General features: G+C 44.4%; 1 protein-coding gene across 2 annotated transcripts in view; it reads right to left on the bottom strand.

The window, feature by feature from the left end:
- LOC106610484 (dynein axonemal heavy chain 6) overlaps window positions 1–12,294 on the bottom strand; it is a gene marked incomplete at its 5' end in the record, with an annotated part of 62,493 nt that overhangs the window by 31,181 nt on the left and 19,018 nt on the right. The window contains 9 exon segments of one of the 2 annotated variants that reach the window (XM_045714180.1): window positions 1,482–1,642; window positions 3,193–3,383; window positions 4,157–4,344; window positions 7,662–7,797; window positions 9,087–9,180; window positions 9,280–9,419; window positions 10,100–10,279; window positions 10,674–10,854; window positions 10,973–11,040. In XM_045714180.1, coding sequence (XP_045570136.1) covers window positions 1,482–1,642; window positions 3,193–3,383; window positions 4,157–4,344; window positions 7,662–7,797; window positions 9,087–9,180; window positions 9,280–9,419; window positions 10,100–10,279; window positions 10,674–10,854; window positions 10,973–11,040 — 1,339 coding nt within the window. 2 annotated transcript variants of the gene reach the window in all.

Here is a 12,294-nt window from a genome sequence, read left to right as displayed (position 1 = left end):
CTGGGGTAGCACCTTTAAGGGGGTACTGTCACGTCCTGGCCAGTATATAAGGTTAATTGTTTTGTAGTTTGGTCAGGGCGTGGCAGGGGGTATTTGTTTTATGTGGTTCGGGGTGGTGTGTTTTGTGTAAAGGGTGTTTGATTTAGTAATTCCGGGTTTTGGTTTATGTTTAGTATTCTATGGTTAGTCTAGGTTGTGTGTTTCTATGTTTGGTTGATTGGGGTTGGGACTCTCAGTTGAAGGCAGGTGTTGTCTATCTGCCTTTGATTGAGAGTTCCATATATTAGGGTGTGTTTGTATGTGTGATTTGTGGGTGATTATTCTGTGTATAGCCTTGTGCCTTACCAGACTGTTTTTGTTGATCGTTCGTGTTTTTGTTATTTTATATGTTCGTTTTGAAAGGTAATTAAATATCAAGATGAGCATTCACGTACCTGCTGCGTTTTGGTCCTCATTTACCGACATCAACTGCGACAGACCCAAGTTAAGCAATTTAAAGGCAATGCTACCAAATACTAATTGAGTGTATTAGTATTTGGTAGCATTTGGTAGCACTTTCATCACACTGGGAATGTGATGAAAGAAATAAAAGCTGAAATAAATAATTCTCTACTATTATTCTGACATTTCACATTCTTAAAATAAAGTGGTGATCCTAACTGACCTAAGACAGGGAAATTTTACTAGGATTAAATGTCAGGAATTGTGAAAAACTGAGTTTAAATGTATTTGGCTAAGGTGTATGTAAAATTCCAACTTCAACTGTACAGTACACAGATCTATGGTAATATGACCCCGTCCCTGGTTGACTGATGTTGTAGTGTATCTATCCATTAGATATGTGAACAGTGGTATTCTGACCCCGTCCCTGGTTGACTGATGTTGTAGTGTATCTATCCATTAGATATGTGAACAGTGGTATTCTGACCCCGTCCCTGGTTGACTGATGTTGTAGTGTGTCTATCCATTAGATATGTGAACAGTGGTATTCTGACCCCGTCCCTGGTTGACTGATGTTGTAGTGTATCTATCCATTAGATATGTGAACAGTGGTATTCTGACCCCGTCCCTGGTTGACTGATGTTGTAGTGTATCTATCCATAAGATGTTGGAGCACCATATGTGAACAGTGATATTCTGTTGACACTGTTGGAAAACCATATTTGGACAAATGATATAATGTTTCATCTAGAGACAGTAGGTGGGAATACAGTGGTCTGCTCCAGTGCCTAAACTACGGTGTAGGATGTCATATACTGTGTAGGGAATATGGTCAATGTAAATGGTGTGTGTGTAGGGTGTGTGTGTGTGTAGGGTGTGTGTGTGTGTAGTGTGGGTGTGTGTGTGTGTAGTGTGTGTGTGTGTAGGGTGTGTGTGTGAGTGTGAGTGTGAGTGTGTGTGTGTGTGTGTGTGTGTGTGTGTGTGTGTGTGTGTGTGTGTGTGTGTGTGTGTGTGTGTGTGTGTGTGTGTGTGTGTCTGACCAGGCTCAGTGAAGGTCTTGATGAGTTCCTCCATGGCTAACATCCAGGACACAGCCAGGTGACAGTTCTGGAGGAAGATCCAGTTACCACTCTTCAGAGCTTCCAGAATCATCTTCTCTGCTATAGGACCCTGACCCTGACCTAGAGAGATAGACCTTACCCTGGAGAGAGACACAGAGGGTTAATACTGAGAGACAGAGGGTTAATACTGAGAGAGAGAGGGTTAATACTGAGAGACAGAGGGTTAATACTGAGAGGCAGAGGGTTAATACTGAGAGAGAGAGGGTTAATACTGAGAGACAGAGGGTTAATACTGAGAGGCAGAGGGTTAATACTGAGAGACAGAGGGTTAATACTGAGAGACAGAGGGTTAATACTGAGAGACAGAGGGTTAATACTGAGAGACAGAGGGTTAATACTGAGAGACAGAGGGTTAATACTGAGAGAGAGAGGGTTAATACTGAGAGACAGAGGGTTAATACTGAGAGGCAGAGGGTTAATACTGAGAGACAGAGGGTTAATACTGAGAGACAGAGGGTTAATACTGAGAGACAGAGGGTTAATACTGAGAGACAGAGGGTTAATACTGAGAGACAGAGGGTTAATACTGAGAGACAGAGGGTTAATACTGAGAGACAGAGGGTTAATACTGAGAGACAGAGGGTTAATACTGAGAGACAGAGGGTTAATACTGAGAGACAGAGGGTTAATACTGAGAGACAGCGGGTTAATACTGAGAGACAGAGGGTTAATACTGAGAGACAGAGGGTTAATACTGAGAGACAGGGGGTTAATACTGAGAGACAGAGGGTTAATAGTGAGAGACAGAGGGTTAATACTGAGAGACAGAGGGTTAATACTGAGAGACAGAGGGTTAATACTGAGAGATAGAGGGTTAATACTGAGAGACAGAGGGTTAATACTGAGAGACAGGGGGTTAATACTGAGAGACAGAGGGTTAATACTGAGAGACAGAGGGTTAATACTGAGAGACAGAGGGTTAATAGTGAGAGACAGAGGGTTAATACTGAGAGACAGAGGGTTAATAGTGAGAGACAGAGGGTTAATACTGAGAGACAGAGGGTTAATACTGAGAGACAGAGGGTTAATACTGAGAGACAGAGGGTTAATACTGAGAGACAGAGGGTTAATACTGAGAGACAGAGGGTTAATACTGAGAGACAGAGGGTTAATACTGAGAGACAGAGGGTTAATACTGAGAGACAGAGGGTTAATACTGAGAGACAGAGGGTTAATACTGAGAGACAGAGGGTTAATAGTGAGAGACAGAGGGTTAATACTGAGAGACAGAGAGGACCCTGACCTAGAGAGATAGTCTTTACCCTGGAGAGTAGGAGACAGAAAGTTAATACTGAGAGACAGAGAGGACCCTGACCTAGAAAGAGATTTTTATTAATTTATTTTTCATTGAACCTTTATTTCACTAGGCAAGTCAGTTAAGAACAAATTCTTATTTACAACGACGGCCTACACCAGCCAAACCCGGACGACGCTGGACCAATTGTGCGCCGCCCTATGGGATAGACTACCCTATAGGACACATGATGAGAAAGAAGGACAAGTTGTTAATACTGAGATACAGGGGACGGACATAGAGAGGGGAACAGTCTCAGAGAGGGGGACAGGGTTACCCAACTACCCCGTCACCTCCCCCCTTTTCATCCATCCTCCCTCTGTCCCACCCCCTCACCTGTCCAGGTATCCCCTCTCCTTGGCGAAGCGTTGGAAGGCTCCCATGGGGTCTGATCCGGTACTGAGGATGAAGACCAGGGGGGTGGAGGGAGACATGTCACTGTAGAGAGTGGCCAGGTCAACAGGAGGGTTCTCTACAAACTGTTTCCCCAGGCTCACGATCACAAACTCTGTCACCGCAAACACCACCTAGAGGGAGGGAGGGAGAGTGAGGAAGCGGTCGTAAATTCACTCTGGCTACCTACGCCGATTTCAGAGCACTCTCCTCTGTGTGTGTGAGCGCAAAATAACGACAAATAAAGAATTTACGAATGCTCATGCTCAACACCCCTTGAATATGGCCGGTGTCAGTAAACGTCAGCAAAAAAAGCATAATTAAATTGCTGCCAGCAGCGCAGTTAGTCACCAACGCTCTGGATAACATGAAAACAGCCTAACCAGCTCTGCTAGGGAGAGAAAATGGCCAGATCGAGGTGTTCTCTCATTTGTATCTGGAAGTAGCTAGTAAACCAGCCAATGTTAGCCAGTTAGCTTGGGTGCTTGACTGTAGTTGTTAGGTCAGAACTCTCGGATCAACTCTACTCCTCGCCCAGAGCGTCCAGTGTGCGCTCTGAACACTCCGAGAGCAAAATGCTCAATTTATGAACGTACAATCTGACAATGCTCTGAATTTACGAACGCACAGAGCACACTCTGGCACTCGAGATTGAATTTAAGAACACACCTTTAATAAAATGGATGGATGAAAATAACTGCAGATATCGCCTGAAGGGCAACTTCAATCAAATATGACCATTGATATACAACACACAATGAGAGAGATGCCAAGAAAACTGGCAGCCCTTTCACCATCACAAGCAGCCTGACACACACACACACACACACACACACACACACACACACACCCCACACACACACACACACACACACACACACACACACACACACACAACCCCCACTACCTTCTCCTCCATGAAGCTCTTGATGAGCACCAGTTTCTGGAAGGCCCCCAGTCTCTGATCCCAGTGACCCCTGACCCCGTCTGCCTGCTCCTTCTCTTCTTCAGACATCTCCTCTGAGTAGGGAGGCAGCTGGGAGTCAGACACGTAGCCCTGCCAGTTCTCTGGGTTGATACACACTTCCAGACGACCTGGGAACACACACTCCAATATTCTTCTACTTCTGTAGCTAGGCAGAGAGTGAATTCAGAAACATTGTAAAAGGGGCTCCATTGACAACATTAGCAGATTATAAAGTAGTGGTAAACTCTAGGTTATTTTAGCTGTGTTACTACTCTACCTAGTGGAAATATCTAGGTTACTTTAGCTGTGTTACTACTCTACCGAGTGGTAATCTCTGGGTTATTATAGCTGTGTTACTACTCTACCTAGTTTTATAGAGATGGGTGTCTAGGTTATTATAGCTGTGTTACTACTCTACCTAGTTTTATAGAGATGGGTGTCTAGGTTATTATAGCTGTGTTACTACTCTACCTAGTTTTATAGAGATGGGTGTCTAGGTTATTATAGCTGTGTTACTACTCTACCTAGTTTTATAGAGATGGGTGTCTAGGTTATTTTAGCTGTGTTACTACTCTACCTAGTTTTATAGAGATGGGTGTCTAGGTTATTTTAGCTGTGTTACTACTCTACCTAGTTTTATAGAGATGGGTGTCTAGGTTATTATAGCTGTGTTACTACTCTACCTAGTTTTATAAAGATGGGTGTCTAGGTTATTATAGCTGTGTTACTACTCTACCTAGTTTTATAGAGATGGGTGTCTAGGTTATTTTAGCTGTGTTACTAGTCTACCTAGTTTTATAGAGATGGGCGTCTAGGTTATTTTAGCTGTGTTACTACTCTACCTAGTTTTATAGAGATGGGTGTCTAGGTTATTATAGCTGTGTTACTACTCTACCTAGTTTTATAAAGATGGGTGTCTAGGTTATTATAGCTGTGTTACTACTCTACCTAGTTTTATAGAGATGGGTGTCTAGGTTATTTTAGCTGTGTTACTAGTCTACCTAGTTTTATAGAGATGGGCGTCTAGGTTATTTTAGCTGTGTTACTACTCTACCTAGTTTTATAGAGATGGGTGTCTAGATTATTTTAGCAGAGTGTTACTACTCTACCTAGTTTTATAGAGATGGGTGTCTAGGTCATTGTAGCTGTGTTACTACTCTACCTAGTTTTATAGAGATGGGTGTCTAGGTTTTTTTAGCTGTGTTACTACTCTACCTAGTTTTATAGAGATGGGTGTCTAGGTTATTTTAGCTGTGTTACTACTCTACCTAGTTTTATAGAGATGGGTGTCTATGTTATTTTAGCTGTGTTACTACTCTACCTAGTTTTATAGAGATGGGTGTCTAGGTTATTTTAGCTGTGTTACTACTCTACCTAGTTTTATAGAGATGGGTGTCTAGGTTATTATAGCTGTGTGAATACTCTACCTAGTTTTATAGAGATGGGTGTCTAGGTTATTTTAGCTGTGTTACTACTCTACCTAGTTTTATAGAGATGGGTGTCTAGGTTATTTTAGCTGTGTTACTACTCTACCTAGTTTTATAGAGATGGGTGTCTAGGTTATTTTAGCTGTGTTACTACTCTACCTAGTTTTATAGAGATGGGTGTCTAGGTTATTATAGCTGTGTTACTACTCTACCTAGTTTTATAGAGATGGGTGTCTAGGTTATTATAGCTGTGTTACTACTCTACCTAGTTTTATAGAGATGGGTGTCTAGGTTATTTTAGCTGTGTTACTACTCTACCTAGTTTTATAGAGATGGGTGTCTAGGTTATTTTAGCTGTGTTACTACTCTACCTAGTTTTATAGAGATGGGTGTCTAGGTTATTTTAGCTGTGTTACTACTCTACCTAGTTTTATAGTGATGGGTGTCTAGGTTATTTTAGCAGGGTTACTACTCTACTTAGTTTTATAGAGATGGGTGTCTAGGTTATTATAGCTGTGTTACTACTCTACCTAGTTTTATAGAGATGGGTGTCTAGGTTATTATAGCTGTGTTACTACTCTACCTAGTTTTATAGAGATGGGTGTCTAGGTTATTATAGCTGTGTGAATACTCTACCTAGTTTTATAGAGATGGGTGTCTAGGTTATTATAGCTGTGTTACTACTCTACCTAGTTTTATAGAGATGGGTGTCTAGGTTATTATAGCTGTGTTACTACTCTACCTAGTTTTATAGAGATGGGTGTCTAGGTTATTTTAGCTGTGTTACTACTCTACCTAGTTTTATAGAGATGGGTGTCTAGGTTATTTTAGCTGTGTTACTACTCTACCTAGTTTTATAGAGATGGGTGTCTAGGTTATTATAGCTGTGTTACTACTCTACCTAGTTTTATAGAGATGGGTGTCTAGGTTATTATAGCTGTGTTACTACTCTACCTAGTTTTATAGAGATGGGTGTCTAGGTTATTATAGCTGTGTTACTACTCTACCTAGTTTTATAGAGATGGGTGTCTAGGTTATTTTAGCTGAGTGTTACTACTCTACCTAGTTTTATAGAGATGGGTGTCTAGGTTATTTTAGCTGTGTTACTACTCTACCTAGTTTTATAGAGATGGGTGTCTAGGTTATTTTAGCTGTGTTACTACTCTACCTAGTTTTATAGAGATGGGTGTCTAGGTTATTTTAGCTGTGTTACTACTCTACCTAGTTTTATAGAGATGGGTGTCTAGGTTATTTTAGCTGTGTTACTACTCTACCTAGTTTTATAGAGATGGGTGTCTAGGTTATTTTAGCTGTGTTACTACTCTACCTAGTTTTATAGAGATGGGTGTCTAGGTTATTTTAGCTGTGTTACTACTCTACCTAGTTTTATAGAGATGGGTGTCTAGGTTATTATAGCTGTGTTACTACTCTACCTAGTTTTATAGAGATGGGTGTCTAGGTTATTATAGCTGTGTTACTACTCTACCTAGTTTTATAGAGATGGGTGTCTAGGTTATTATAGCTGTGTTACTACTCTACCTAGTTTTATAGAGATGGGTGTCTAGGTTATTTTAGCTGTGTTACTACTCTACCTAGTTTTATAGAGATGGGTGTCTAGGTTATTTTAGCTGTGTTACTACTCTACCTAGTTTTATAGAGATGGGTGTCTAGGTTATTTTAGCTGAGTGTTACTACTCTACCTAGTTTTATAGAGATGGGTGTCTAGGTTATTTTAGCTGTGTTACTACTCTACCTAGTTTTATAGAGATGGGTGTCTAGGTTATTTTAGCTGTGTTACTACTCTACCTAGTTTTATAGAGATGGGTGTCTAGGTTATTTTAGCTGTGTTACTACTCTACCTAGTTTTATAGAGATGGGTGTCTAGGTTATTTTAGCTGTGTTACTACTCTACCTAGTTTTATAGAGATGGGTGTCTAGGTTATTTTAGCTGTGTTACTACTCTACCTAGTTTTATAGAGATGGGTGTCTAGGTTATTATAGCTGTGTTACTACTCTACCTAGTTTTATAGTGATGGGTGTGGCGGTGATCTCTCTCTTGATGCCGTTGAAGCAGGGCAGAGTATCCTCCAGCTCACAGCATGTCTGCCAGGTAAACTCTGCTAGCCATGGCACGTCAGGCCTCTCTGGATGATCCTGATGGGGAGAGGGAGGGAGAGAGAGAGAGCCAGGGGTGGGAGGAAGAGAGAAGGAGTGGTGCGGCAAAGGAAAAATTGATAGAGTGTTGGAGATGGATAGAGGGATGCAGAACGCGAGGGAGGAATGTAGAGAGAGGGGAGAGGGATGGAGGAAGGGAGAGGAGGAAGGGAGAGGGTACAAAAGATAAGAGAAGTGGAGTGGACAGAGAAGCGAATGGATAGATAGAGAGGGGGTGTGGAGAGGCAACAGAAGAGAATGATAGATAGAGGGGGGTGTGGAGAGGAGACAGAAGAGGAGGGGAGGACAAGGGGACATTGGGTATTATGTGGAGAACCGAGGTGATGGATGGAGGGAAGATGAGGTGGGGGGGTGAAAAGAAGATAAGCAGGGGAGGACGTAGGAGGATCAGGACATATTTTTAATGAGAATCGTCCCCCAATGGTTTAGGGTCCCAGTTTCAGACAAAGCGGCCATCTTTCCCCTGCTTAAATAACGACATATAGAGACAGACTAAACCACCCATTAGATATAGAGTCATTGAATAATACATTCAGCAATCCACTCTTGTCAGAACTCTTCTAGAAACCCTGCTCTTGAGAAAGATTACGAAGACTGTGTCCCAACACACTGTTCTCAGGCTAGTTTAGTGTGTGGCACATCTTATGGTTAGAGTTAGAATTGGGGAGGGTTAGCTGATCCTAGATCTGCCTCTCTGGAGACAGGTAGGTCATTGATTACACACAGACACATGGGGAGATCAGTATTCTACACACAGTCACAGGTTAGAGGGGACTCTCCCCGTCTGTTTCTCTCTCTTGCGAAGCGGGAAAGAGGCTGACAAGCCCTCTGGTATACAGACACTCTTAATTAGGAGATTTAAAATGATGCATTCCTAATGGACTGAGGTAAGACTGCTGAGGGATAGAAGAAGTGGGAATCATTGTCTGGCTCAAGACATATCTTCATATTAGGGAGAGATCCCAGACAGCCCTGCCATAGACCAGTGACAATTTACAGTTTATCAACATTTATGTTGTGCTGCATATTACAACAAACCTGAGCCCTCTTTCTGGTTTGGGTGTGAACAGTAATATGATTAAATAAGGGGCTGAAATATAAACTCTATGATTGGTAAAGGGCTTGAAATTCTTCCTGTGATTTGCTAAGAGCTCACATATCTATCATTTTTGACTGGCTTAGAGTGGACACTAGTTCCATTTAATTGGCTGACAGTGGACGATAGTCCCATTTGATTGGCTGATGGGCCCGTCAATCAACCTGACTACCTTGTCAAGGGGGGGCGCTCCTCGCAGGAAGTGCTGCCACTCTGCGTCAGAGACCTCGCCATGCTGGCGCATGATGTCCACACAAAGCATGAAGCTGTAATTAAAAAAATGAATCATCATCATCATGAATATATTTGTATAGCCCATTTGATACCCAGAATGCAGCTTAAAGAAAAGGTCAAACCCCCTTTACCTGTAGATGGTCTTGTGCTGCTCAAACAGGCCGCGGGATACGTTGGTGTAGCTGGTGAGCAGGGTCTGGTCCAGGAGGATCTGCAGGCGCTCCTCCAGAACACTGCTCTTCTCTGATATCTCTATGGTGGAGTTAAAGAGCTACAGGGGAGGGGATCAGGGAGAGCATCGGGAGAGGGAGGAAGGTGGGGAGGAGATGGGGAAGAGGTGATCAGGGGAGAGAGAGAGAGAGAGGGAGGAGAGGGAGGGAGGAAGGTGGGGAGGAGATGGGGAAGAGGTGATCAGGGGAGAGAGAGAGAGAGGGGGAGGGAGAGGGAGGGAGGAAGGTGGGGAGGAGATGATCAGGGGAGAGAGAGGGAGAGGGAGGAAGGTGGGGAGGAGATGATCAGGGGAGAGAGAGGGAGAGGGAGGAGAGGGAGGGAGGAAGGTGGGGAGGAGATGGGGAAGAGGTGATCAGGGAGAGAGAGAGAGAGAGAGGGAGGAGAGGGAGGGAGGAAGGTGGGGAGGAGATGGAGTGATCAGGGGAGAGAGAGAGAGGGAGGGAGGAAGGTGGGGAGGAGATGATCAGGGGAGAGAGAGGGAGAGGGAGGAGAGGGAGGGAGGAAGGTGGGGAGGAGATGGGGAAGAGATGATCAGGGGAGAGAGAGAGAGAGAGGGAGGGGGTGATTGGGGAGATGTGAAGATGAGAAAGTCAACTCCAGAGGGAAAAAGCCCCACTGTGAATGTTGCTGATACACTATGACACAAAGGGAAAAACAACATTGCTGATTTATGAAGGTCAGAGAACCAATCATTCTCGACCACAGTGACAAGAAGGTCACCTGTTTGAAGTACTTGAGGGAGAACTGGTACATGGGGTCTATCTCAGAGAGGCTGGCGATGACAAAGTACATGACGGAGCCTCGTGTGGCCACGGGCCGGTAACGCTCCCTGGCCGCGTTGATCATCAGCTCTGTCGCCTCCGCCTCCTCCAAACGATGCTTAATGGCCTCTGACGTCACCTGGAGAGAGGAGCGAGAGAGCGAGAGAGAGCGAGAGAGAGCAGAGAGAGAGAGAGAGAGAGAGAGAGCGAGAGAGAGAGAGCGAGAGAGAGAGAGAGAGGCGAGAGAGAGAAGCGAGAGAGAGAGAGAGAGAGCGAGAGAGCGAGAGAGAGAGAGAGAGAGAGAGAGAGAGAGAGAGAGAGCGAGAGAGAGAGAGAGAGCGAGAGAGAGCGAGAGAGAGAGAGAGAGAGAGAGAGAGAGAGGAAGGCAGAAAGAAAGGGAAACCAACACAAAGACATTTGAGGGACAGGAAGAACACAAACTAGGCCTACAGAAAGATGGTTAGAAAGTCGACCACACCTGAGAGTTCGACAATCCTACTGTCCACCCCCATGACCCCACAATGACCCCTGACCTTTGACTCCTGCAGGGTCTGCACCAGCTCCTCATTGTCCAGGATGTTTCCCTTGGAGTTGAAGAGCAGTTTGAGGATGCGGTCCTCGATGGCCTTCAGCTGGTTGCGGTCGGCGTTGATCCTCACAATCAGCTGGTTCCTCTGTTCCTCCAGGTCAGGACGCTCCAGACGAACCACGTCACTGTGAGGGGAGAGAGAGAAGGAACGCAAGTCAACCACTCGGTCATACCACACACACAGTCTGAACCCCTTTAATGAGGAGAGCGAGAGTCAGAGGGGACAAGAGTTGTGTTGTCTACCTGAGAAGCTGGTCCTCCAGACCAGACTTGGTCACAGTGAAGTTGATGATGGTCACTTTGATACACACCTAGAAAACAGGTGGGTGAACTCCACACATCAACAACCAATCAAATCTGACCAACTACTAATCATAACACACTAACCAGTATGAGCTTCAGCAAACGCCCACTCCAATTATTAATGAATCCTGGCAGATGTCTCTGTATGTTAGAGTATCTATCTGTGACAGCTGTGTCCAGACTGTAAGCTGTGTGTTAGACTATCTATCTGTGACAGCTGTGTCCAGACTGTAAGCTGTGTGTTAGACTATCTATCTGTGACAGCTGTGTCCAGACTGTAAGCTGTGTGTTAGACTATCTATCTGTGACAGCTGTGTCCAGACTGTAAGCTGTGTGTTAGACTATCTATCTGTGACAGCTGTGTCCAGACTGTAAGCTGTGTGTTAGACTATCTATCTGTGACAGCTGTGTCCAGACTGTAAGCTGTGTGTTAGACTATCTATCTGTGACAGCTGTGTCCAGACTGTAAGCTGTGTGTTAGACTATCTATCTTTGACAGCTGTGTCCAGACTGTAAGCTGTGTGTTAGACTATCTATCTGTGACAGCTGTGTCCAGACTGTAAGCTGTGTGTTAGACTATCTATCTGTGACAGCTGTGTCCAGACTGTAAGCTGTGTGTTAGACTATCTATCTGTGACAGCTGTGTCCAGACTGTAAGCTGTGTGTTAGACTATCTATCTGTGACAGCTGTGTCCAGACTGTAAGCTGTGTGTTAGACTATCTATCTGTGACAGCTGTGTCCAGACTGTAAGCTGTGTGTTAGACTATCTATCTGTGACAGCTGTGTCCAGACTGTAAGCTGTGTGTTAGACTATCTATCTTTGACAGCTGTGTCCAGACTGTAAGCTGTGTGTTAGACTATCTATCTGTGACAGCTGTGTCCAGACTGTAAGCTGTGTGTTAGACTATCTATCTGTGACAGCTGTGTCCAGACTGTAAGCTGTGTGTTAGACTATCTATCTGTGACAGCTGTGTCCAGACTGTAAGCTGTGTGTTAGACTATCTATCTGTGACAGCTGTGTCCAGACTGTAAGCTGTGTATTAGACTATCTATCTTTGACAGCTGTGTCCAGCTGTGTGTTTAAAGGGAGTTGACAGACTGACTGATTGTGCTTTGCTGGGCCCGGGGAATAGGGCTGAGACTAGCACCGGCCCTGTGTTGTGGGGCTGAAGAGGGCTGGAGCAGGCTGATAGGGCCTTCAAATGACAGCAGGCGCTGCACCCGTAGGCTGGGTGAACTAAGGGGCATGGCTGTCTGGCAG

This window comes from Salmo salar, unplaced genomic scaffold (genome assembly GCF_905237065.1).
Source record: "Salmo salar unplaced genomic scaffold, Ssal_v3.1, whole genome shotgun sequence".
Lineage (NCBI taxonomy): Eukaryota > Metazoa > Chordata > Actinopteri > Salmoniformes > Salmonidae > Salmo > Salmo salar.
The sequence above is the reverse complement of the archived record's forward strand: the minus strand, read 5'-3'. Positions and strand labels throughout refer to the sequence as shown.